Source organism: Sphaeramia orbicularis, chromosome 22 (genome assembly GCF_902148855.1).
Source record: "Sphaeramia orbicularis chromosome 22, fSphaOr1.1, whole genome shotgun sequence".
Taxonomy (NCBI): Eukaryota; Metazoa; Chordata; class Actinopteri; order Kurtiformes; family Apogonidae; genus Sphaeramia; species Sphaeramia orbicularis.
In genome coordinates this window covers 32787026-32814657 of record NC_043978.1, presented here as the reverse complement: position 1 = coordinate 32814657, position 27632 = coordinate 32787026, and the positions used below count along the sequence as shown (strand labels likewise).

Genomic DNA, 27632 nt, shown 5'->3' with positions numbered 1-27632 from the left:
CAAATTTTCTTTGTGAAAAATTATGTGAAAAAAATAACATTACACTGTGAAAATACTTACATTTACAAAACTATTCTTTCACAATAAAATGCAAATAAATACATAAATAAAAACAAAGATGAACAACCCGAAATGTGCAATTTTAACAATATTCTGCCTGTTACTAAATGTTTTGTGCATTTATGGATCCACTGTGATCTGTAGTTGTGTTAATAATAACAGATGTAACATTGTAGAAATTGTTCAATTTTTTAGTTCCAAACTCCAAAATTTTAACAATATTCTGCCTGTTACTAAATGTTTATGTAACACTGTGTGTAAATGTACATGTATAAATAATAAGTCCAGGCATAATATTGTTAAAACTGCACTAATTTTTCAAATGAAATTTTTGTTTTTTCAGGTTATTTACATCTTTTTTGTAAAATGTAAATATTTTCATAATTCAAATGGGGTATTTTTTATACTAAAACAAAAAGAAAAACTTGGATTTGTCATTATTTATAGGTTATTAAGTCATTATTTTACTGCTCTGTCCTGCTTGAGATCAAATTGGGCTAAATATGGCCCCTGAACCAAAATGAGTTTGACACCCCTGCACTGATAGGTTAATCTAAATTGCCCATAGATGTGAATGTGGGAGTGATTGTTTGTCTCTATATGTCAGACCTGTGATGAACTGGTGACATGTCCAGGTTGTACCCCGCCTTCGCCCATAAGTAGCTGGGATAGGCTCCAGTGACCCCCGTGACCCTTGTGAGGATAAAGCAGGTTCAGAAAATGAATGAATGAATCAATAAAAAAACAGTTAAAAACATAATTTATGTATTTTCAGATGCATTTTTTCAGTCTTTTCATGTGTCTGCAGATATGAGATATTTAGATTTATGAATGAGCTGTTGCTGTTGCTTTTACTTTCGACACAAATGCAAAGACACACACTCGCAGACACACACTGTGGCCATCAGCCATCAGTTACAATGCTTGGACAGTCAGATTTGCGTAGGTAGCAGAAGGTGTGTCCAAATCCCTCTGTGGGGCCCAGGGCTGATTAATGATTAAAGGGGATTAGGAGGAGGGTCAGGACTTGGGTGCTAGTCTCACTCTGATGCCATAGTGGCTGCCTTCATACTATGTGTGTCATTACAACTATTCTAAAGTCGGACTAAATCTGAGGATGTTATTAAAACAAACAAACCGATGGTGAGAGGACAATGATGCCAGGTTGTCGAGGTGAATACTGTCCAGGTAAAGGTGGGTACAGTTAACTTATTTTCATTCATTGTGTTGCAGGTTGTTAAATCTAATGACCTCTATCAGGACAGAAATACAAGGAGCATTATTAGGTTTTTTAATCAAATGTCATGTAATATATTCTTCTATTTTGTCTCTGATGCTGCTTTATATTGTAAATCATCACATGTCACTGCTTTTTTTTTTTCTACGTAGTGTTTTCAGCTCCCAAAAGCCATGTTTTATCACATTTTTGGGAGAATATTGATCCTTTCTTGTTGTCATTTTGTCATCTAACAGAGCTGTCGGTACCAGTCCAACCATAATGCAACGTCCATAAGATATTGATCATGACTACCAGGCTAAGCTGCTTATGAGAGGACCTTCAGAGAGTTTTACAACCAATCCCCCTCCCCTTGGCCCCCCATTTCCTCTGCAAACATAACCTGTACCTATGTCCCACCTTTAATCCTGAGGATTTAAGGGGAAATACACCATGGCGGTCCTGAAGGTGAAGTTCACCAAAACCAAGAGGGACAAACTGGCCCAGGTATTGTGGATCCTGAACTGGATCTCAGTGGTGACAGGGGTCATCCTGTTCAGCCTGGGGCTCTTCCTCAAGGTGGAGATCAACAAGCGAGGGGAGCTGATGGCTGAGAGGGATATCCAGTATGTACCCAACATGCTTATCGCCGTGGGTCTCATCGCTTGTGCCATCAACTTCCTGGGAGGGAAGATCTGCTACGACTGCGTGGACACCACTAAGTTCCTGCGCTGGAAGCTGATCATGCTGCCCTACATTATATGCACTTTCTTCTTCACCTTCTGTGTGTTGGTAGGGGCTCTGATGTGCTACAGCATGAGAGGGGAGTTAGAGGAGTCTCTGAACTTGGGGCTTACAGAGGCCATGAGGTTTTATAAGGACACAGACACACCTGGACGCTGCTTCCTGAAGCGTACTGTGGACATGCTCCAGATAGAGTTCCACTGCTGTGGCAACAACGGCTACAAAGACTGGTTTCAAATCCAGTGGATCAGCCAGCGGTACCTGGATATGTCCCAGAAGGAGGTGCTAGAGTAAGTGTAACATCCATACCTGCTTCACACTGATCCATCACATCCACAGACAGACCCTGACCTTCTGTTTCCTCACCTGTAGTCGACTGAGGAGCAATGTGGAGGGGAAGTACCTGCTGGACGGTGTCCCGTTCAGCTGCTGTAACGTCAACTCCCCCCGGCCGTGCATCCAGCAGCAGATCAGCAACAACTCGGCTCATTTCAACTATGACCACCAGACGGAGGAGCTCAACCTGTGGATGAAAGGGTGTCGCCAGGCGCTGCTGGAGTACTACACCCACATTATGCAGTCCATTGGTCTCACAGTGCTCATCGCCTGGTTGTTTGAGGTCAGAAAACACACTGATTACAAAGACTAGAGGAATGTCACTGTTTTATTCACCGAAGTCTTTTATTCCTGATATAGTATTGTATTTTCTGTTGGACTGTCTTCTCTTTGTAGCACTTTGAGATTCTGCTGAATGAAAAGTGCTTTATAAATGCAATTTTATTATTATTATTATTATTATTATTATTATTATTATTATTATTATTATTATTATTATTATATTTCATGGAGCATCGTATTTAAGTACACTTATTATTTACATTTTGTCCACCTTCACTCTACCTCAGGGGTGTCCAAATCCGGTCATGAATCCTGCATCATTATAAGTCTTCTGTAGAGCATGATGATGAGCTGATCATTAATAGAACCAGGTGTGCCCAAAGAGAGAAACATCTAAAACATGCAGGATACCGGGCCTCGAGGACCGAGTTTTGGCACCCCTGCAACTTCTACTCAAAATTTGTTAAATTTGTCTTGCTCTGACTTTTCAAATTACCATGTTTCATATTTTAACCCCTTGTTGCGAATTTGCCTCAGTATTCCACTGGTCATGGATCAGTTTAAAGCCCTGTTTCAGTAACAGTTTTTATTCATTTCATGACATACTACTGATTTTTGGATTATTTTGTTTTGTTTGTATTATTGACTGGAGGAGCTGATCATCATCTGTTTAATTGTTATTATTCCAAGTGGACCTAATGTCACTAATTTACATCATACCTTAATACCTTAATGAACTTAATTCAGCATCTGTTTGACAATAATAATACGAATTTTTTTTTTTTTATATGATTGTACATACATTTAGGCAGTAAGGGGTTAAGGATTGAACCTTTATGGTTTGAGAAAATTCTTCTACTTCTTAAACCAGTAAACTCTATTTTTTGAATCCTTACTGAAACAGGCAGACTTGTTGATGGACATGAACATATGTTAATGTTAAAGAATATGATGTAAACTCATTAATAGTCAAATGAGCTCAACGTTAAAAATCTACATAACATAAAAAAGACGAGGCTCTGCTGTTAGAACGCTGGACAAGTAGGAAAAAAAAAAAAAAAAAAAAAAAGAGTAGTGTGAGATACTCCCTGGTAAAATGTCCAAATAAAAGAGGATACACAAGCAAAGGTGTTAGAAAAATGGGCAATGATGACTGGGAGAACAGTTGGTGTCAGCTGCTGCCTTATCGGTACAGACAGCTGCCTGTCAGCCAGCTGAGCCCATAAAGAAAGAAAAAAAAGAAAAAGAGGAAAAAAAAAAAAAAAAAAAGACGAGGGTGGAAATTCTTCTTCTATCACTCGTCAGGAGGCAGTTATCTAAAATGAAAATGTCCAATCCAGTGCATTTGATTTCATATTTGTTTATGGTCTTTTCTTTATGCAAAAGTAAATATTTCTATAGACCACATTGCAGATCCAAGCAGTGTGTCCTCAGCCTTTGCATCAGTGCTGTTACTGCAGATTCACTTTGACTGTGCTAATCCTTCAGTAAATCTCTACTGTCATATTATCTCTGTGTCAGCCACAAAGCACCTCTCTCATCGACCTCAAACCAGATGCACGTCACCTTTTCACAAACACATGTGAATGAGCTGCTGATACCGATCAGACGACACAAACAAAATAAGTGGAGACAGTTTGACTGAAGAATCTGCGTCTGGTCTGTGCTCGTGTTTCTACAGTCACGGAAAAAAATTATTAGACCACCCTTGTTTTCTTCAGTTTCTTGCTCATTTTAATGCCTGGTACAACTAAAGGTACATTTGTTTGGACAAATATAATAACAACAAAAATAGCTCATAAGAGTTTAATTTAAGACCTGATATCTAGACATTTTCCATGGTTTCTTGATAATAACCAAAATCCCCTCAGTTCTTGCAGTAATAGCTATGGCATTGTACTGACAAAAACAGTGCTTTTAGGCATTCCATGTTTTCTTTTAATAATAATAATAATAATAAAAAATAATAATAAATTTTTATTTGTAATGCACTTTACATTTTTATCTAAAAATCTCAAAGTGCTACAGGCAGGGTACAATAAATACAGAGAATAAAAATAGAAAATAAGTAAGACAGATAAAAACAGTTTAAAATTAAAGATAATTAAAACAGGGGAAGCATGCACAGATGTGGGGAGATCATGGATATGCTTTCCTGAATTAAAAAGGTCTTCAGACCTTTTTTGAAAGTGTCCTCTGTCTGTGGGGCCTGGAGGTGGTCAGGCAGGGCGTTCCACAGACGGGGGGCAGCAGCAGCAAAAGCCCTGTCACCCATAGTTTTAAGATTTGTCCCGGGGGGGTGCAAACAGTGCGATTGGCCTGACTGGATTCTCGAGGTGTTGTGGGGGGTGAGGAGTTCAGTGTGGTAAGTAGGGGCTTCACCGTGGAGACAGTGATGGGTGTGAAGGAGGATCTTATATTTGATGAGGAGGTGAACAAGGAGCCAGTGTAGTGAGTCTTTTCTGTCTGTTTTAGTCACATGATACACACAGGAGTTAGTACTTCATTGCATAACCATTTTTTATGACTTTTGATGCTCTGATAATTTTTCCACGACTGTCTGTAAGTGACAATGTCAGTGATGTGTGCATGTGTTGTTTCAGCTCTCTGTGCTGACGGGGGTGCGTTACCTCCAGACCTCCCTGGAAAACGTGCTGAGGCAAGGTGACCCTAACTCTGAGTCTGATGGCTGGCTGCTGGAAAACAGCTTCATGGAAACAGCACGCACCAACCTGAACATCATCAAGAGCCTGGGCAAAGGCAACCAGATCGACACAGCCAACAACGGGGACCCCAACATTAACGTCCCCTCCTCCTCCAAAGCAAACTACGGACCAGATAATGTACCACCAAAGCAAATACCAGTGGCCAGTTGACCCTTCTGAAACAAGACTGATCTAAAGACACTAAAGACAAACTACTAACAGTTTGTCTTGGCTACATTGAAAGAACAGAACTGTTTGCATTATAATCACTGACTTTTTTTTTTCTTTTTATCTGTATGAGTCTGATTAACAATTTAACCCATAAAGACCCAAACATCCACCTTTAACCTAAAACATCTACTGATCTAAACTGTTTAATACCTGTTGATCCACTAATCCTATCAATACATGTAAATAATTGGTGTAAAATACAGTTATTCATCTTTTCATGGTCATCAGATAAGACCCATTTGGACGTTCAGAGGCTCCGTAGTTACCGTGGAAACACTTTCATCTTCTACAACCTTGATTCACCAGTAAAACCAATGGAGTTGGGTCAATGATAGTAGATGGATGCACTGGGTTTATGTTTAGTTAATGATAGATTTTAAAGAAAAAGCCACTTTTTCTTCAATTTTCTCTGTTTTTCATATAATAACACCCAATTTTAATCAGAGCTTTTATGAACATCTACATGATCAGTGAATTAAATACAGGAAAATATATGAGTTTCACTGAAAAAACACAAAAAACAGAGGATATATTGTATTAATAAATGGTGATAAGGTTCAATGGAGAGAAAAAAACTACTTTGGAAGTGCCACAAAAGTAGCTCTGGGTCTTTATGGGTTAAACCGAGAAATGTCTACAAAAAGTAAAAAAAAATTTCACACATCTTTTGCAAAACATAGAATGCCTTTTTGACTTTTTACAACCATCAGTTATAATATTTTCCATTTATGTTGCTTATTGATACAAATATCATTACTTTTCTATGTGTACACATCTGTACTGTAATTGTATTGTTTACAAAGTTGCCTGTGACGGTGCAGTTTTGCAACGGGTGTCTAACATGGTACAAAGTAGAACATAATATAAAATAACTTGTAGCAACAGGGACCTCAGTTCAGGGACTCATCACTCCTGATTTTATGTCAAAATAATCCTAAAAAAAGGCGCTTTTAGAATGGTAATGTGGAGATATTTTAGGGCACATTAAAGTTTGGCCTCATGTTAGACAGATCTTACAAGAACTAAAAGATCAAAGCGTTGAATAATAGTAGTATTTGGATTTTTTTTGTAGATATTTTCCCAACTTGAAACGTCATTATATGTATAATTCATCAAGCAAGTTATACCGAGGTTATTCAGTCATACAATGAACATATTCAACTCTTAACAGCTTTGTACAAAATCAGTGTAATAGTACATCTTCCTGAAACAACTGGTCTTCAACTCCACGGTAAATCTTTGTGCCTCAGCTATGCCAACGTTGTATAACTGTCTAATGAAAACATCTCTTTGCTGTGATGAGCTACTAAAAACTTGACAATAAAACCGTCATGTCTTCTGTTGTCTTGTGCGGCAAATCTACACGTCTGTAAGCGGTTCACTTTATATTGAGCACACTTGTAGTCGCGGAAAAAATTATTAGACCATCAAAAGTCATCAAAAACAATGGTTATGCAATCAAGTACCTACTCCTGTGTGTATCATGTGACTAAAACAGACAGAAAAGAAAACATGGAATGCCTAACAGCACTGTTTTTGTCAGTACAATGCCATAGCTACTGATGTAAGAACTTAAGTGATTTTGTTATTATCAAGAAAACATGGAAAATGACTAGATATCAGGTCTGAAATTAAACTCTTATGAGCTATTTTTATCATCATATTTGTCCAAACAAATGTACCTTTAGTTGTACCAGGCATTAAAATGAATGAGAAATTGAAGAAAGCAAGGGTGGTCTAATAATTTTTTCTGACTGTATATGACAGCGTGCGACAAACATTGCCTGTTCAGCCTCATTTATGGATGTTATTTGGATGAGAAAATGAAACAGCATAACTTTATCAGTATATTTTATTCTGGGGGAAGTAAAAGTGTGCATGAGGTGTCTTCTTTCAGACATCTCTGCCTTTTAAAATGCTGAATGAAATGAATATATTTTAATATTTTCCTTCTGCTCTGTTGATTCCAGTAGGTTGATTGATTCATGGCACAGAGGCAGATCATGTGTAAATAGGCTGGTATCTTTATTTCCACAGCCTGGAAGCCATGTAATACAACACAAAGAGGGGAAAAAATAATATATTCACACTGGAAAATAATAAATGAGTAACTGAAATCTATCATATGCTACCTTAGATTTTTTCAATAAATGTACATTTTAAGTCTCCAATAGAACATCGATATAGTTTTACTTTAATTCGTGTTAATATGGCGACATGTAACTACAGGGTATTAGATCTATCAGAGGATTCATTCATACGTTTAAATCAGTACAAGTTTTCAGTGACCATTTTAATACATTTTGACCTTACTGATGACTTGTGTCTTACTTTAATACAGCTTTGAAAATAATGTCTATTTTATAAATGTTTAATAGGTGTATTTAAGATTTAAGGTAAAATAGGGCACCAAAATCTGGACCGTCTACATAGTTAACAGGCAAAAAAAAAAAACATGATAGATTTCTGGCTATCACACAATGTACCCTCCCAAACAGAGTAAATCAACAATTATAACTTATGACAAATAATAATTTCTATCACAAAAAAAAAAGAGAATGCAGATAATTCACAGCATCACTGAGGAGAAAATAAATCAAATACATAAACTGATAACAGAAACATTGGTGCATGTGATTGACGTTTGTCTTTATTTGAATTAACCTCTTTGCAAATAACTTCACTTCCTCCATGATGAACTCATTCTCACAGAAGACAATCAAATTAAAACAAGGCGACTTGGGTTTGCACAAAAATCCGTCACCCTCTGTAACTCTTCATCCTGTTCCACTGTCCCGACTCTCTGGATCCCGACGGGGGGTTTCATAAGGGAAAGATGGGATACTCGAGCCTCCACTGGTGACACGGGGATGGTTGTTGGGGTTTTCTCGTGTACGTGCGCACGTGCCTCAACAGCACTGCAGCAGATTGTGCTCTATGGATGCATCTCATTTCCCAGAAACCACAGCTGGACCAATCATCACAACATCTGCCACTCAAACGCAAACATGACGTTGACCACCTCTAGGCTGCGGGCGATTTCCTCCAGAATGCAGTGCTGCTGCCACAGCTGGTTCAGCTTTCTGTAACGCTCAGGGCAAAGGTGCAATGGATTGCCTCTTCTAGAAATGGAAAAAAAGTAGACGTCAATTTTTAGAGATCAAGAGATCATAATATTACACATGTTTCACATAGACAAAAGACCCACTAATATCTGGCTTTTGCCTTCAGTAACAAAGTGCAACTGCATCAACTGGTGTTCAACCCTGGTCAAATTACAGTAAGATATTCATCAGCTCAACCTCTTATCAACAGTGGAAACAAGGCATCTGCGCCAATCTGCAGTTTTTCACTCCATTTCCAGTATAAACAGTGTTATCACAGACATTCAAGCTCCACACATAAATAACTTAGCTACGTTATTACCCCAACCCCGAAGGGGAGGCAAGGGCTATTGTTTTTGGTTCGGTTTGTTTGTTTCTTTGTTTGCTAACACTCCAGCAGCAAAACTATTGGTTGAATTCATACCAAATTAGGTTTATAGATTGCCAGTGACCCAGAATAGATGTGGCTACATTTTGGGAAAACTAGGTCAAAGTTCAAATTTCTCAAATCTTTTTTTTTCTCCCATTTCCTTATAATGGGTGAAATTTCACATCTCTAAAAACATCAATTTTGTTACAGTTTACTTCAGACTTGGCACATATATAGACGCAACTGATATGCTGACATCAGCACATGCGTAGACATGATGACATCAGCTGGATCGATGCCAAAATAAGCTACAAATACATGCAAGCGGCAGAGTTTGTTCTGCCTGTCACCACTTGTTTGATTTTATATACAAGAATAATGTGCAGTGCAGATTTTGTTCTTTGTTTTTAGGAAAATTCAATACTTGCTAAATAGTGAGTTGAATCAGTTTGTCCTGATTTGTCTGTAATTCATGAGGAATTTATCTGTTCACTGCTGACCAGTTTATGACATAGAATACAATGCAAAGAGCAACAAAAAGTCAAATACTGGCAGTGTGAAATGAGTCAGCTACATCAGGTTTATGTGCATTTAAAAACCCTGATTGATGCGTTAACTTCTGATGTAAACACCATAGTATAATTTATATTCTATAACTAATGGTCATATTCATATGCTGCTCATGTCTGTGTGCTCTTTTGCAATTAAAGTATAATAAAAACCAATTATCTGCATGTCAAACAAACACTCAAAGTTTGATGCTGCAGTTTTAATATGTAATACGCTTATGATCCTATATGAGTCAATTTTAATACCTCATATTAAACAGTGACTGAGAGAAAGCGAAAATTCAGGACCATCAAGAGAAGTGAAAGTTCTTACACGAGGTGAGGATCAGTCTCTCCATAATCATCCAGGTACGGTGCGGGGTATGTGCTTCCTCGAGTCTTACTGGCCCTCAGGACAATTTCACACTCTCTTATTCTGTAAACATAGATTCATGTGCACCATTATTTTGGACGTTTTACACAGACAAGAGAAAAAACAGACTAAACTTTCATGTTCAAACACAAAATCTGAGAACTGAAAAGTTATTGTCCTGATCCCTAAGGCATTGCTGACTAACCTGAGAAACATGCCCACTCCAGCACCACAGGTGGCAGCGTGGGCAGTGCAAGCTCCCACATCTTCCCCATCCACCTGGCTGAGACAGCAGGAGCTCTGAGAGCACAGCATGGCCCCGCAAAACAGGCACAGGGTCGGATGCTTCCTCTCATCATCTGTAGACTTGGGACACCTGAGGACAGAGGAGAGAAATCAGTCAGCAGGCTTTTACACAGAGAGGTGGACGGTGTCAGAGGGTTTAATTTCCACTTACTGGAAATGACTGGCTTGATTGAGGAGGACACTGTAGTCCTCAGGAAGATCAATCAGACGATTCCTTCTCCTGGGGTATCTGCACAGTTGTTTAATGGTCGATTAATAGAACATATGGCATTGTGTTATTATAAAACTAATGTTTAACCCATTCAATACAAGGACAATCATTGTTATCTGGGTTCGAAATTTGGCACAAACTTTTTTAATCTTCCTTTATTTCCACAACATCTGTCATGCACATTTATGTTTGTGAAGGACTTCAGTACAAGTGCGAAATAAATAAAATAAACTTGAACCATGACAAAGATTACCTGACTGTCTGTACTTTGCCTTTTAGGATTTTGGTTACAGCTGCGTTCTCACACCACCTGATGAACCAATAAACAATTTTACAATATTAGTCTCCAATTAAGGTCCTTCCACACTGTCCTGACCTCAGTGTTAGGGTTCACCTACCTCTGCAGCAGTGGATGAACAGTGTCTCTGTGCTCCTGGAAGAGATGGAACACATTGGAGGGTAGCGCCAAGTAACTGCATAGTGCCTCCATCTGTCCTTGAGAAGTAACTGCAATAAACACAAACTCTGCTTAAAAGATCTAGTTTTGAAGGTTAAGATTGAAAAACTAACTTCTACTTTTACGAGGACTGGACAATATGGTCGCAGATCTTATCCTGATGCACGTCGTGACAAAATTCCGAAGACGTCCGAGTTACCTCCCGGCTTGGTTTGTAAATAAATGGTTTCTTTATGGTGGATGGCACTTCGAAATTGTTCACCGTAATGCAAGAGATTCAGGTGAGTAATCACAGAAAGACTTACAGATTCATGATACTTAGGCTATGACTGAGGTTTTACAGATTTGATGAAAAATTGGTCACGAAAGTCTCCCGCACCTTTAAGTTATCACATCAACAATTACTTCAAAATATAATATAATTGTTTTATGGCCGAGTCTTATTCCAACTATCAACAGAAGCACTTGACCAAAAAGCTGTGAAGTTGGTGCCCAAGCTGTATTAACTAATCAACATATAGTAACAATACTATGCTTTTCCTAGTCAGACAGCTGTTTCTAACTGCACTCCTGAGGCGTTCTTGCCATCAGACTCCTTTGACCCTCTTGCAGAAAACAGTAGATCCTGGCCTACCCATGCCTGCATAATCATTTGACCTTGGTGTTTTAACACATTAGTTCAGATCCAAACTGACCGACTGATGCAATTTTTACAAGTACGGTAACTTTCAGACCATGATACAGCTCACTTAGCTTAGTTTTTAGCAATGTATCAATGCAGGACATCCTGAATAATGTAATTTGTATATTCAACATATATTTTTGGACTGCTTTATGAGGATGCAGCAAAGTTAAGTGACACTGTAGTGGTATTCATAGGATAGAACATGGCTTCTGCTGACCATATCTTGCATGGTTGAGCTATGGCACCACAGTGGCTCATTACTCAGTTCGGTGTTACAGGGGTATTACAAAATTAGACGAAACAGGTCTAGCCGATTAGCATGCTTGTAAATATCTACAATACAGCCATGGATATCTTTAACATAAAGCCATAAGCATTACTGATACACACAATATTTGCACAAAAAACAATGACCTATAAATGACGAAAATTGATCTACAATGTTCACGTAGCTGCTTTAAACTTGCCAATATTCATGGACAGTTTAATGATAATAGTAAAAAATAATAAGCTTCACTTTTACACACCAGCAGTATTAAAAAGCTCCTCTGGAGGGTGGACCCCTGTAAGGCAACTGAAAAACAGAGCTGCACACCGCAGGAAAGGTTCGATTCCTCTTTTCACCCTTTCAGCCACAGAGCTGCCAGGAACATCTGGAATCAGCCTGATGAGCAAACCACAAAGCAATCTGTCAAACAAGCTGAGCATCCACAGTGTAAAAGGCTTTAACGAGAGGAAAAGAGACATTTCTGCCCTGTCTTGCCTGGCATACATTACCATTATAAACAGGCATGGCCACTGCTTGTCATGCTTAAATGAAGATAACTGACATGCTACATCAAAATGCTCTCCACACCCAGGACACATGTGTGGACTATGCTTCAGATGGGGCACGGGTGGGGAAAATTACAATTATGATAATGACAAGTGGAAATGGCTGCTTTGTTAATCTTTAATTGTCTACTTTATTAGGTTAACAGTTCAGTCTGAAAGAATCCATCAAGAACAAACCAATGAATGAATGTAGGTAGAAGCACTAGACTTAGCAGCTGCTTAGAAAAGATTCATGATCCTGAGCTTTAAGATGGATATTTTAGTACCTGCACCACTCTAACCTTATCATTAGCACTATTTAAATCAGGGTAGCTGGTTATAACTGTACCATATACAAATTCTGCTTGCATTTTGGCAGATAAATATTAAAATAAGAAACATGTACCTCCCAGTGTGTTGTAATACTGTAGTATGCAGTTCTGCTGCTGCTCTTGCCTCCTGCGTGTCCTCTCTGCTTACCACCGCAGGGAAATCTGAAACAAAAACAGGAATAGTGTTACTTTTGCGCTTTTTGTTGTAGTTCAGTGAACGGCAGACACCAGCAGCAGGGACCAGATGGCCCAATTGTTTTCAGACTTTGTACCTGTAGAGATGAGAAGAACCTGCAGCATGTGAGCCATGGTGACCAGATGCAGAATGTGCAGATGGTTGTAGGCAGAGCTGACAGCAGAGGGCTGTAAGTCTACAGCCTCCTCCTGATACAGGGATGGTATCGACAACACCAAGCCCACCTGACAAAAGGAGAAAGCAAACCCCATTTATCATTTCAGACATTTAAACTCAGTTGTCACATATGAGCTGTGGCAACAATTTTTAAGCTAAGTAAAAAGAAAATGGGAGAAACCAGTTTTTACCTGATTTTCACTTACAGGGTGGGGAAGCAAAATTTACAATGAACATTTAGTTGTTTTTTCTCAGCAGGCACTACGTCAATTGTTTTGAAACCAAACATATATTGATGTCATAATCATACTGAACACTATTATCCATACCTTTTCAGAAACTTTTGCCCATATGAGTAATCAGGAAAGCAAACGTCAAAGAGTGTGTGATTTGCTGAATGCACTCGTCACACCAAAGGAGATTTCAAAAATAGTTGGAGTGTCCATAAAGACTGTTTATAATGTAAAGAAGAGAATGACTATGAGCAAAACTATTACGAGAAAGTCTGGAAGATACTATTAAAGAAGAATGGGAGAAGTTGTCACCCAAATATCTGAGGAACACTTGCGCAAGTTTCAAGAAGCGTGTGAAGGCAGTTATTGAGAAAGAAGGAGGACACATAGAATAAAAACATTTTCTATTATGTCAATTTTCTTGTGGCAAATAAATTCTCATGACTTTCAATAAACTAATTGGTCATACACTGTCTTTCAATCCCTGCCTCAAAATATTGTAAATTTTGCTTCCCCACCCTTTAAGTGTGATAAATTTGACACTAATAAAATTATCACAGTAACAAGTGGCTGTATGGCAAAATAAAGGATCTTATTTATGGATGAAGTGAGGAAGACTTGGAGACTTTTTCAACTGAGCTGCTATGTCAAACAAAGACTTACCAACAGATGGAAGAAGTCCACCTCCAGAAGAGAAGGTGTGGTCTTTCTGCTCATGATTGGGAGCAAAACTGAGAAGAGTGATGACAGTAATTTACATGAAAAAGGCTGTACAGTAACCCATGGATGAATGTGACTAGCTTTAATTATGTTTCGGTAGACGACATACCTCCTAACATGTCGGAAAAGTGCCTTTGGATTACAGCCTGTGAGCTCTTAATTCTCTGGGCTGCTGAAAACTGAACAACTGCTTTCAAACCTGCAAGCTAAAAAAGACAAACACTTCACAAAATGCCTGACATACCTAAATAATAACACACATTGCAAGTGACAGCTGACGACTTGATGAATGAGTCTGTAGCATCTAACCTGTCTGTTTTGTAAGGACCCAAACAGTGGCTTGTCCTCTTCCTGCAAAATATTCTCTGTGGATAAATAAAAATATTTATGCTGAGAATTTTTTATAAAAGACTGAGAAAAAAAGACGAAATGAGAGGTAAGTCTTACCTATGGCCTGGATAGTAAAGGCACATGTATTCCAGGCCATAAGGGGCACACGAGGACACAGTTCATTGGGCACTGTCTGCAGTCCTACCCTGTGGACTGTGGTGGCACATACGACTAGCATCTCAGATATGCTTTCTGAAAACTTTCTCCTACACAAAAAAAAAAAAAAAAAAAAAAAAAAACATTTCAGACCACTTGGACACAGGAGACATTAGATACTATTGACATTAAAGCAACAGTGTCACTTACGGCTCTTGTACTCCGTAGCTCAGGATGGATCTGAAGTCTGGCTGGCCCTCTCCACAAAGCCCTGTGTCCGCATCCGAACTACTACATTCTGTATTGCAATCTGAAATAGAAAATTAGACAAATGAAAGTATGTCAGCTGCAAAATCAGTGTACTGAAACCTAACCTAGGAGGCTGCTTAGTAGAAGGTCCTGTACATTTTAGACATACTACATAAATAATGCCTTTTATTGTACCACCTCTTACCATTATCCTGAGTGACTGACTTGAGTCCTTTAATCCTGGCAGAGAGAACCTGGATCCAGCGGGGCATGGTCAAATGTTGTCCAATTAACTCTGCATTTTCACTAAACGTGCAAAATGTACATTAAAATCACCTCTATGCATCATTGCATTGAAAGGACATTGCAAATGGAAGAAGGATCTGACTTACTAGTTGAAAGTTAATTGCTCCAAGGGAATGAGAGGGACTACAGTATTACACAGAGACTTGCAAAGTGGACACAAGTACTCCCCGTTCTCCAGATCAAAAATCAGCTCAGCATGGAGTCGATTCCTGGTCGTGTTCTGGACTGCCTCAAAATATCTGAAAAAAGATGATAAATGATAATATTGATAAGCTGGGGTTTTTACAGTTGTGGTTCATCAAATGTTTTCCTGCAATTACTCACTTCTGCCAGCATGTGGCATGCATGACATGTCCACAGCTGCCTGTATGAGTTCCCACTGCCAGTTCAGGAGGCATCAGGAGTGGATACGTCTCTGTGTCTTTAAGAGTTCAAATTAAATGAAATGAGTCACATGAATCCAAACCCGATTACTCAAACTGTAGGTGGAGTAAACAATGACTAAGGAAAAAAGTATTCCGTGTTCCTTCAGATGCTCTGCCCCTTTCTTTCTTCCCACCTGTTCTGTTCAAAAGTCAATTAAGAAATGACATTCAAACCCTACTAAACTGTATTTGTAAAGTTGTAAAGTGTTTGGTTACACATGTAATGCCACTGACATTACATTTAATTTCAATAAAACGATTACATATTGCAAATTACCACATTCAATTAACTAAGAGCCAAAAATGATGATGTGAACATGAACAAATGGTTAACACCATGTTTTGTTCATCCAAAATGTTTTCTTGGCCTGATTTGCAATATCAGCTGGTTTCAACAACAGCATTAGTGTTAGGAAAACATGCCAGGTCTTGGTTTCATGTAGGAAAAGTGTATTACAACATAGACCTAAGAAGATATTTGGTAAACTAGACAAGACATGTTAGTTTACAATCACTTCCTCCACCTTCAAATCACAGTTACCATCAATTAAATTAATTGAAGGCTTAACGGAGACTGACCATCTGCTCTGTTGCTTGGTATCTTTCCTCTACACTGCGTCAGGACTGTGGACCTCTGGACACAAGCAGTCAGTACCATGGCTGGAGCTTGGGCCACCACTTCCTGTTCTTCCTGGCAAAGGATGCAGGTCAGTACTTCCCTCTCTGCCGGGGTGGACCCTCGATGGGGCCCGATGGCTACACAGAGCTCCTTCTGATCCATTGCAGAGCTAAAAAAAAAAATTAAACATAACCCCAATTCAGGATTCATTTATGTTAACTTGATCAGATCTCAAACGCAAAAGGAAGTGAAATGTATATTTGGAATCCCTCTATTCACCTCTGACTACATGCAACAGGCTCGCCCTGAGTCCCGCTCTCTGGCATATTGTCATACAGCATTTTGTTCGACTCAATAAAGTTCTTCTGCATCGCTGACATCTGAGCCATTATCTTCTGCCGGTGGAGTTTGGCTGCCTCTGCCTTCCTTTTCCGCTCAGCTTTCTCTTTGTCCTGAGCACTCTAAACCAAACAAAAACATGTGTTCGACCATACACAGTGTCATTCATGGTATGATAAGCTGTTTAAGTGAACTGTTGAGTGAGGTGAGCTTTATCAGATGTGCCATTCAATGGCCTTTTACCTCTTCTGGCTTGGTCTCCACGCTCATCGAGGCTGTTGGACAAGACTTCTCTCTAAGGCACTTGACAATCTCAAACATCTACAGGAAAAGAATAACGATATAAAACTGCAGGCATCACATGAGAATAAATGCATCAATAAGATAATAAAGATAAGAGAGCCTTTTATGCAATAGCAAGTTTAAAGTACAGCGAGAAAAGCAGCTGAGTTATAGCTTACCTGTAAAACCCATTTGATCATGTCTTTCTGGGCTTCAAGAGAAGGAACAGCCTTAATCTTTGACAACAACAGGAACACTGATTTCCCATGTTCAGAACCAATTACTAGAAAATGAGGAAACACAAGTTAGTTCATACTTTTTAGTGACTACAATATGATTAATAGTTTATTTGTTGAAAGCACTGCACCAAACAGTTAATACATTCACTCACTGCGGGCCTTAAGGCTGAAATCAAATGTCACTTCCTCAACGGTGCTGTCCTCAAGCTGTGTTTTCTCTTCAAGCAATGCCTGACCTATTAGATGCAGTGCCTGTGTGGTGAAAGCATTCTGTTACTACTAATCTACGTGGTTTTCGTGACAATAGTTAAGGCAGATCATGGTGGATTCTTAAAAGGTGTACCCTCTGGATCATGGCCTCTGTCCAGTGAGTGGTCCGTTCCTCTGCAGCTCTCTGCAGGACACGTCTCAGAATGTGGATGATAATGTCGCAGCAGAGTAGGCGCACTATGCTGGCAAAGTGTGTGCAGAAAGCCGGGGGCAATGGAGGACGCAGAGCTGAGTACACAGACAGAAAGAGCAGGGAGAAAGTCAGTAGTGGACAGAAGATGATTCATGTTGATACTGTTTGGTGCAGAAAAAGAAGACAATCATTACCTTTATCATTCCCCTCCTGAGTCCTCCTCTTCTTCTGAGACTCTTCTGCCTAAAAGTAAATAAGCAATGAACTGAAGAACAATATCTACATCAGTTTGTAATAAACACAAGGCTCAGAGACATGACATTACCTTGCTGTGCTGAGACCGTGAATAATGGTAGAAGAAAGGGTTGAATTCTTCCAAACGCTCTTTTTTTACTTCATATAAGCCATGTCCTGATACTCCTGGTTTTCTAAACACAAAAGGAAAGTGGACGTATTAAACACCCTCAAAGATTTTAATGAGGACAAAACTCATGAGCTGTTTGATGAACATCTACATACTTGAAGGTAGCAACTTTGGTAATAACAGTCTCCAGGCCTGTTTCGTGGCTTTCCTACGAAAAAAATAGCTGGTTAAAATACATCTCAACTGAATAAAACAAGGCTATTTCTGTAATTTAGAGATTTAGAATTACTATCTTACATTTTCTGGAAGGCCTTTGACCAGGCTGCTATGAGCCATGGGTTCAATGCATAGTAGGTGGATTACCTCCCTCATCGTCACATCCTCTTTGGTCACGTGGCTGATCCCAGGGACATATCGCTCACCTGGAAACACAACGTTTGTCAGAAATAATACTACTCTTCTTGAAAAGTAATTCCATGAGTCAGAGTAGTGGCATGTCACTTACCAACAATGACGATCAAGAGGTAAAGCATCTCTTCTGTCAAACGATTCCACTGAATCAGTTCATCCTGTAAATTAAATTGCACTTAGTACAGCATCAAGTGGAGGAATGATTTTTTCCTTATTGTTAAAAAGATGTTACAAACCTGGTCTTTGCTTGAACAACTTCCATTAAAATAATCAAAGAGCTCAAATCTCAACAAGATGAGCATGAGGAAGTGGTTGGCATCCATTTTGGAAGCAGCTATCTGTAAGAGTTTTGGGGAAGATCAAACACAGTTAATGACATGTGTAGATAAACAGTTAGAGCTCAAGAAAAATGACTCATAACTGACACAGACCTGCAGCATGAGAATGTCTTTGTCATACATCTCATCTCTGCATTTGACATCCTGATAGTAGTAGACCTGGTATTGTATACCAAACAGAAAATTGTTTGTTATTGATTAAATAATGACTGAGAGCAAACAGGAAAGAAATATTTCTGGGAAACTTGCAGCATGCTTTACCTGGCTGACTAATGAAAGCCCATTTCTCCTCCACATTTCAGCCGAGACCTGTGCAGCCAACACCACGCATCGAAGAGGAAGCTCTGCCATTTGGATATAGTCATAGTTCTCCTGAAAAAGACAAGGCAAACATAACTTTTTTTTTTTTTTTTTTACACCAGCAGCAGTAGATGTCCTCATTTCCTCACTGACAGAAGTTCCAGAATCAGCATTATTAACTGAGGATGAAACATAATAACATTTCAGTGATTCTTCTTATGTAACTTACAGGATCATGCAGTCGATCACCAGCTCCTGTTCTGCAGAGAAGCACATAGAGGCCTATGGAGCACAATAAAAAAAAAAGGTCATAAGCTTACAGTTATCAGAACAAAATGCTAACATATCTAATAAAGTACTATAGATGATCTCTCATACCAGCCAGTAACCTAGAGATAGGCAGATGGATGCTGACTGGATCCTGAGACACTTTGTATGGACGAACGTGGAGGATGTGCTTGCACATGTAGTAATCAACAGCTTCCCTGAGAAAGGGCTGATTGTTGCACTGCATCAGGACTTTGTGGCACTCTCTGAATGCAAGCAGCAAAATATCATCCTGAGGAGATAGGCATAAGCAAAAAATAAATACAGCAACATCCTCATCCCTTGTGATTTTTGTTTTAGGATCACATTGTGCTTGATAGACTGCTTACATCAGATGAGCACCAATCCTGGAACATAGCAAGAATGTGGCGGAGTTGGATCTGTAAAGAAAAGCCAGCTTCCCATTCTGGCTCAACTGCAATGTGTTGACCAAACTGGCGCTTAACCTCTTCCATGCCCTGATAAGGAAAGTGAAAGAAGGTCATGATTCTTAAAATATATGAGGTGTCAACTTACAGATACTGATGTAACAGTATTATGTTACCAAAGAACTGAATAAGGGTCAGGATCATGTGTACCTGCATGCATTTGAGAAGACTGAGAAAGACTTTAAATCCTTCTAGGAACTGCTTCCGCAGCTCATCAGTCCACAATGAAGGTTTACTGATGAGAATATACCTAATGACAGACAAGAAGTACAACTTAGATGGGGAGCTAACATGTTGGGAACAAAAGGTTTGTTGAGGCAGTTGAATGTTCAGTCACCTGAGGTCATGGAAGATGACCTGAATGCGCGAGAACTTGTCTGAGTTGTAGCCAAGGAAAAAGAAGCGATTGCTGTCATCCAGATGCTCACGCAGCAATTCCATGACTGTATCAACTATCACCTTAATGACATTACCCTCCTCTATCAAATGTCTGGCCTGAAGGAAAAAAATATGAGGACAGAGATGGTTATTAAAGAAAAGCACAGACAGATGCAGGCTGCTTCAGAAGAATACAATTTAAGGCAGAATTCTCCATACTTTCCATTGTCCTACAGAAAACAATACGTACCAGCGTGGGAACAGTGAAGATCTGAACGGACAGAGCAGTGATGGAAATACTCTTCTCATGGTCATCATTGATGAAGTCCTTTTGCAGCTGCTTATAGTGCTAAAAGACAGAATAGTGTCATGTATTAATGAAAGTAAGTGAAATCACCAAGAATGATTTCAAACAGTTTTCCCAAATGTTTCATTTACCTTTGTAAACTCAATTGCAAAAAGCCTTTTGAATTCTGTTTCCATTAGCATACTGCAGAAAATAAGTTCATGCACAATCTTGCGAGCCCCTTAAGAAGAGATAAAAAATATGTAATTATCAAATGGAAACATGTTACAGTTTGAGCTTTGATTCTGCATTCAAATGTATCCCAGATGTACTTGCCTTTGTACATCCTGGCATCGTGTAACATGAGCCTGCTGATGAGACAAGGGCGGTCACTGTCTGGGTTGGGCTCCAAAGCCACCTGGCAGAAGGCCTGCCTGAAACCCGCTGCAAAAGACACAAAGTCACAGTCAAAGGACAGCTATAAGAAAGAAATCCACAAATCAGTAAATCTAAGAAAAAAAGTACAAACATAATGAATAAGAAAAGGTTTGGTTTGACAGTTAAGACACACACTTTCAATATCTAATGGTCTGAAATTGGATAATATGGTGCAAATGATGGCAGCACCTGAGTAACCGATGATCTTTTGGAACCAGGAGCCGAGGCGAAGAGCAAAGGTTTGATGAGCCATTACAGATGAATGCAAGATTTCCACACGTAATGGCTGCAAGGAAATGTGCTCCGAGTTGGACTGTAACACACACCAGCGAAAGAGTTAGAGCCCATTGGTGAACTAAAAACTGAATTATAATGGTGTCCAATTCGAAGCTAAAAATAAAGGTGGAAAATGGTGCCGTCACTGGCTGTTTACCATTATGAGGTCTTTTGCTTGTTGGCAGGAACGAAGAGTTGCCCTCTTTACTGCCCTCCGACCCTGTGCATTAGTTACAACAATAACCGGTTCATAATGTGATAAAAATCTGATATGGGAATTTTCCAATAAGCATCAAAGTCAATACTGGTGTCACCTCTACATATTCTTCCACTTGGACTTGTTCATGTTTTATTGTTTTACAACATTTGTGTAATATTGCAATTAATTTTTTTATGTTATGCAATAAAAAAAACTGTCACTGGATAATAAAAACCAGGCAAATACCTCCTTGTCAATAAGTGCTGTGTGTGTCTGTGCCTCTGCTTGGTCACAGTTAACAGAACGCTGCAGGGTGTAAATCACATGGTCATACGAGTGGTGCTCATCATTGTAGAGCACACAGTAGTATGCATTGTCTTTTGTCCTGCATGGATAGAGATAGAAACTGTCAAAGTTAAGCTGAATGTTTTGCATATGAATTTATGTGTGTGTGAGGGATCAGTGAGGGCCTACTGGGGCTGGAGTTCAGGCGATAGCTCAAAGTTTTCCTCCCACACTAAGAAATCTGTGACATAGCGCAGCAATATGCGGAACAACTTCTCAGCACGTTCATATAACTCGGGCTCCAATGTGCACTCATCCTGCAAAAAGATGAACAACATTTAACAAAATTTTAGTATACCTCTTACACTCTACAGAGCCATTCCCCCCCAATTACCATGAATGAAACACTATTGAAAGCTAATAATAAACAGTGCTCATGCATTTTATTGGCAAAGCAAATATTGGACATGGAAGGAAATTAGTAAGTAATACAGTGAATTACAGCACAGTAAGTAAGAATGTCAAAATGATGGCAGAAAAAAACAGAATTAGTGCAGTTATATGTATCTGTGATCAAATCAAGTAGCAGTTTATATTACCGACCCAGAAAGAATTAAAAAAAAATATATGACATACATATTTTGCTCAAATGGAAGTTGTCACTCTTTCGACATGTGTGATCCCAGTAATTGATTTAGACTGAGAAAGATGTCGTCTTCAATTACAGACTATTTTTAAGAGAGGAATATGATGCTGAAAAATGGCCAGAAATAATTTAGCAGAAAACTACCATCTCAACAAAGCTGACCTTTGTACTTTTGGATATAAGATATCACAATATCATCGTTTTAATCTAATACAGATTTTCCATAATTACCATGTGAATTCTTCCTTTGTGGCTAAAACATGTTGTGACGTCACAGTGACTTTGACCTTTGACCCTTGACCAGTGACTTCCAAGCTGTAATCAGTTCCTCTTTGGTTTCAAGTCAGTATTAACAACAAATGTGAAATTTCACCAATGCCGCTTTATAAAACAAACATATACTGTCAACAATACAATAAATGAAAAAATGTTTTACTCAATTATGCCACCTCACAGAAAAGCCGATATGACATAATTCTATTTGTTGAAAAATTCTTCATTAATTTTCCATTTCCTGTTTTGCCAGCAGTGACTGTCTAATGTGATGTGGACTCAAGTCTGAACATTTTGCTTAATAAAGCAAACAGGCAACTGTCCTTGTACAGTTAATATCAAATCCCTTAGGAGCAAAAATTCCACACAGCTGCCAAGTATTTCATACAAATGTCTGACATTTAACACACAAACCAAAGCAAACATACAATGAGTGTGTATGTTTACACCAGTTTCTACATCACACTGCCTTGTGAGAAAAAGCACTGGAATCTATCCCAATCTAAACAACAAGAGCTCTGAAACAGTATGGTGTATTTTCATGATCAGAGTGGGGGTCCTCCTGTGATCATGTGATGTGTCATTACTTGTTAAGCGCAGGTTCAGATCTGATGTAGAAAACACAAAGCAGAATGCCAGACTAGGGTCAGCGACGTCTCCGTTAATGGAAGCACCTGCTGTTTACGGAAACAGGCACTGAGCCGGCAAGCTGTACGTCTGCTTAAAGCCCCTGACATGATCTTATCAAAGAAAAGCCAAACACTGATCAGCAAAGAAAGATCTGACAAACAACTCCAGCACAATCATTAAAATGTGAACCAGCAGCAGTTTGATGGGAGAAGCTGTGACGTTATCATACAAAAACAAAACACACCCTTGCAAACTTTAGTACAATTTAACTGTACTGTTAAAAAAAAAAAAAAAATCTCACAACCATTCTCATCCATAGTTGGTCAATTGTTTTCCACTAGCCCTTTTGCACTCAATCCTAAGTCTTAACCTTATTATAAATTTTCTCAGTTAGAGCAGGTCAACAAAGTGCTTTTCTTTCTCATTTCCGGAGCCAAAGGCATAGCCAAGACAGCAGCATCAGGCCTAAGATGGGAAAATAAGCATTCTGGGGTTCACTGACACAGAATGGTAAAGTAGGTCCCTCCCACGTCCCTCTTTCCGCTCCATTATGTAACTTACCGTTACCATGGCAGTTGCTGCCCCTGGGTCGTGTTTAGAGCAGTAAGGGCCAATCTTCCAGGCCTCCACATCCCCACAATCACAGAATCCCCCACCGGATGATGCGTGCATCTGGGGAAAAGTCAAATAATGTATGTCACTGATCGCAATGTTATGGGAATGTATTATTATGTGAGGCTGAAAGTAAGTGTAGAAGTCTGGAAATTAGTCATATAGCATAGTGACAGTGAATCTGCAAATAGGTGAGTGTGATCAATATCTGTGAACCCATACAGGTCTGTTCAAATGCCATCAACTTTCTATTCATTTCCCAAGAGGGAGCAAACTGAATGTACTGTTACTCAGTTGTGTACAACACGAGTACACAGATGCAAAACCTCATTAGAAGCTCTGCAAACAAAACTCAATATCAAATTGCTACTCTGAATACAACTCAATGGACATCTTTCAACACTGACACTGACCTTGTACCGATGGCTTTTGTGCACACTATCCTGGAAGCAGTCCATGCAGAGTACACAAGTGGGATCTATTGCACAATCCCTGCAATAAGTACAGGTGGATTTGTTATTTGACAGAGTAAATGTCAGGAACTACCACAACCTCTTTGTACATCTTTACCCTATTTGAGTATGTTAATTTAATCAAGTATGGAGCATCTCAAGTAAAAGTGAAATGTTTCTGAATCTGCCAGTCATATGGCTGTTATTTCAATAAGGCAATTATGTTAAGACAAATTTTTTTTACCCCATCCTCCAAAGGGGAGGAAAGGGGTATTGTTTTTGGTTGGATTTGTTTGTTTGTTTGTTAACACTCAAGCAGCAAAACTATTAGTTGAATTCATACCGAATTGGGTTTATAGATTGCCAGTGACCCAGAAAAGATCTGGTTCCATTTTGGGAAAAGTAGGTCAAAGTTCACATTTTTTAAATCTTTTTTTTTTTTCTCTCCCATTTACCTATAATGGGCAAAATTTCACATCTATAAGAACATCAATTTTGTTTTAACTTAATTCAAACTTGGCACATATATAAAGGCAATTGATATGCTGACATCACCACATGCATACACATAACTGGATCGATGCCAAAATAAGCTACAATATGTGCAAGGGGCGGGGTTTGTTGTGCCTGGCACCACTTGTTTTTGGTACTGATTCTTAGTACCAGGCTGTGCGTTATATTGATAATCTCATATATTCTAGAAGACTGAGTGATTTTTTCTTAAAATTCCTATACCAACATAGATATTGGTATAATTTCACACACACGTGTTAAAGAGGTAATCTGTTGATATGGTTTTTGTCTATAACGTATTCAATGAGACTCGAATTCATGCTTTGAAAAAAATGATGGCTTTGGAATGGATAAGCAGATGCTGGTGAGGGCTGGTAAACATCAGAGAAAAAGTGCACAATTTTCGAGTCCACTCACTGACACCATCATACTGAAACCTGAGTGTGTCTACTCATTAACTATTCATTTTTAACACTTAGCCTAAATACTGTGGCCTTGTAATGTGAACTAAAACTTACTGTGGCAAAGTAACCACACTGAAAGTACCAGATAAGGTTAGTCAGCCTACTTCAATATATCACTGTTTTTGTTTCCTCTGTATTCAGAGGTGTAGTGGTTGTGGTGCACAACAATAAACTGAACATTTGTAAATACTGAAATTTAGCTTTAATTTTATCTATAACTAAACATATTGCAGTTCAGATGCTTTTAAACTGTAAAGTTTTAACATTATAACCATCAATCAAATTTTTTTCATATAGTGCCACATCATAGAAGTTATCTCGTGACACTTTACATTTAGAGCTGGTCTAAACCAGACTCTTTGTAACCCAATTCACAGAGACCCAAGAGAATTCTCCAGAGGCAAACCCTTGGTGACAATGGCAAGGAAAAACTTCCTTTTACCAGGCAGAAACCTCAAGCAGACCTGGCTCTTAGAGGATGGTTGTCTGCCTAAACTAACCTCAACTGTAAACACAGACCATAAAAGACATCAGACAAAACTAGAATTACTGCCCAACATTACACAGAAAAACTTAACCATGGATACCACTGGGTTTTTCTGGCCCTATACTGTACATTTCAGGAATTATCTCAAAATTAGTAATTTGGGTAAAACATTTGAGTATTTGATTAGAACCATATATACATCGTTATTATAACTTTTACATTAAACAGGATGGTCTGTTCAGACCTGCAAGAGTAGACAGTCTCTCCCTCTTTGAAGACGCGTCCACAGAGCTGAGAGGAGGTGCTGCCCTGTTTGAGCTTCTCAAGACCCTCCTGAGGATCTTCTCCAAAGAGAAAACACTCCAGGGGGTAAAGGAGGCGGCTTTGCATGATCTCCTCCTCCTCCTGAGGACTGGACTCCTTCTTCAGGCAAAAAATCCGTGGAACCTGCTCCTTCAGGTAGCGGAGCAGCTCCGCTCTCATGTCTGCTGCCTCCTGCCATTCCTACAAAAAACACAGAAAAGAACACGACCTGCATCACAGAGATTCACATTTCTGACACATAACTGCACAGATGAGCTTTCAATAACATCAAGCAAGCACAGACATGTCTTTACAAATACCAGAACAAGTGCCACTACCATTAAATAACTCATGTTGACTAATGATCTAGACTTTGACTCCTTGTACAGAGGATTTTGATTAAGAGCATAATGGTGCACTTGGTAACCAAGGAAGTCATAAAAGTCTCTTTATGCTGCCTGAGGATGCATCCCACAAATGATGTTTCATTTTGTTTTGCTTAAAGACTCGTAACTAAAGCTAGTAAACAATTAAATCACACAATGTTTTGTTTTTCTTTGTCAACACTTCCTGAAGTTGTGGTGCAACTGTTGGAGCAGCATTCTGCATGACATGAAAGAAGTCATATTGGCACTGTGGTTAACCTTTTTTTTTGTAAGACATTAGTACTTCCTACATTACTCACAACTGTGCCTGCATTTGGATTTACACTTCTTTTTAACTCAAAGTCTGGTTGAGTGGGCACAATACTGATACCTTTCTTTTAGTAGAAGTCTGTCAGTTAAATACTGAAATGAGAGAGCTAGTTTTAGGACAGTTTTAATGCATCATAGCAGTTCTTAAACGAAAGCAAAAACTAACTCTTCTATCCGCGGTTACTTGTTCTGGGAAAAGGTTGTTTATCAACGAGTAAGAAAATGGAAAAGTAAAAAGCTCACATCTGCCACTTTCGCGGAGTACAACACAGAGCAGGGCTGATAAAGCCTGTACTTAGTAAAACAGTGAATAAGTTGCAAGTCCGATTAAACAAGTCGGGACAACTGAGCTAAAAAAAATGTTGTAACTCATGTCGAGGCGCTATGGACAAAACCGATAACCAAATTAGGAAAGGATGGAGAGCAAGACCCTATAGGGGAAAAAAAACAGCCCAAATGCCTAAATGTACGTTTTAGCCCAGGTCAGACTTAAATGCTAACCACAAACATGAAATGACAGGCAAGGCTATTAGCTTCTCCAGGGAATTTTTTAAACATTTAGGTAGCTAGCAGAGGAGCTAACTGCGACTGTTTGTGTGGTAAGTATTAAATGCTTTCCCTGCACGGCCAAACTGTATGTTACAAATAAAATAACACATTACACCCCCAGGCCGTGTCTCTCAGTCTCAGTTCTCGCTGTCAGTTTTCTTAGACGTTATAAAATCATACCTTGCTGAGCTCCAGCCCGTCTTGGGATTTCTCCGCCATGTTCCATTTGCCGTAAAGGAGGAAGTGTCGCTAGGAGACTGTCCCACGGATGTAGCCCTCTCTATAGAAGAAAACATCCACGGACAGCCCCCTTTTGGAGATTAAAACCATGTGCAAGGCTGATTGACATAACTAAAATCAACCCCAAAAAATGATATGGACTCAAACATGCAGCTTTATGCAGATTTGCTTGTGTTTTGATGCAGAATAATCATCCTACATAAAAATCATGCTGACTCATTATCCTCTAGTAATATTAGAGACGAAATAAACAGGGGTTGTCTATCTGATTTAAGTGTAAAATTAATTAGTCTGTCAATGGAGGTTTGAATG

At 39.0% G+C, this 27632-nt stretch overlaps 2 protein-coding genes across 3 annotated transcripts; one reads left to right on the top strand and one right to left on the bottom strand.

Moving 5' to 3' along the window:
* Positions 1-1079: 1079 nt before the first annotated feature.
* Positions 1080-5729, top strand: prph2la (peripherin 2-like a). Of its 2 annotated transcripts, none has more exons than XM_030126429.1 (4): positions 1080-1248; positions 1534-2310; positions 2393-2639; positions 5242-5729. In XM_030126429.1, exons 2-4 carry the CDS (start codon positions 1730-1732, stop codon positions 5512-5514), a joined length of 1101 nt encoding a protein of 366 aa, XP_029982289.1. In that variant the 5' UTR covers positions 1080-1248; positions 1534-1729; the 3' UTR covers positions 5515-5729. The 2 variants fall into 2 exon arrangements, with proteins under 2 accessions (XP_029982289.1, XP_029982288.1); XM_030126428.1 differs by having other exon boundaries at positions 1080-1254.
* A 1848-nt stretch (positions 5730-7577) lies between these two features.
* On the bottom strand, positions 7578-27387 carry ubr1 (ubiquitin protein ligase E3 component n-recognin 1). Its single transcript, XM_030126427.1, has 47 exons — positions 27261-27387; positions 25778-26037; positions 24031-24109; positions 23567-23677; positions 21646-21773; positions 21418-21556; positions 21130-21192; positions 20886-21009; positions 20595-20702; positions 20411-20499; positions 20223-20321; positions 19932-20089; positions 19745-19844; positions 19496-19624; positions 19218-19398; positions 19069-19121; positions 18801-18911; positions 18633-18698; positions 18438-18539; positions 18296-18359; positions 18088-18212; positions 17946-17998; positions 17752-17854; positions 17621-17669; positions 17367-17521; positions 17176-17275; positions 16964-17067; positions 16746-16823; positions 16443-16624; positions 16124-16332; positions 15444-15540; positions 15206-15358; positions 15019-15119; positions 14775-14874; positions 14526-14674; positions 14388-14443; positions 14188-14284; positions 14022-14089; positions 13046-13193; positions 12848-12935; positions 12156-12292; positions 10885-10993; positions 10740-10796; positions 10427-10504; positions 10175-10345; positions 9931-10032; positions 7578-8696 (listed from the first exon to the last, which is right to left on the bottom strand). The coding sequence occupies exons 1-47, from the start codon at positions 27297-27299 to the stop codon at positions 8555-8557; spliced, it is 5214 nt and encodes a 1737-aa protein (XP_029982287.1). The 5' UTR covers positions 27300-27387; the 3' UTR covers positions 7578-8554.
* Positions 27388-27632: the final 245 nt, after the last annotated feature.

Coding starts and splice junctions, on each gene's coding strand:
- ubr1 (XM_030126427.1), bottom strand. CDS start 27,299: ATGGCGGAGAAATCCCAAGACGGGCTGGAGCTCAGCAAG. Junction 20,322..20,410: donor TTGCAATTGAGTTTACAAAG/GTAAATGAAACA, acceptor TCTGTCTTTTAG/CACTATAAGCAGCTGCAAAA. Junction 17,276..17,366: donor CAGAGGCCATGATCCAGAGG/GTACACCTTTTA, acceptor TTCACCACACAG/GCACTGCATCTAATAGGTCA.
- prph2la (XM_030126429.1), top strand. CDS start 1,730: ATGGCGGTCCTGAAGGTGAAGTTCACCAAAACCAAGAGGGACAAACTG. Junction 2,311..2,392: donor TCCCAGAAGGAGGTGCTAGA/GTAAGTGTAACA, acceptor CCTCACCTGTAG/TCGACTGAGGAGCAATGTGG. Junction 2,640..5,241: donor TCATCGCCTGGTTGTTTGAG/GTCAGAAAACAC, acceptor GTGTTGTTTCAG/CTCTCTGTGCTGACGGGGGT.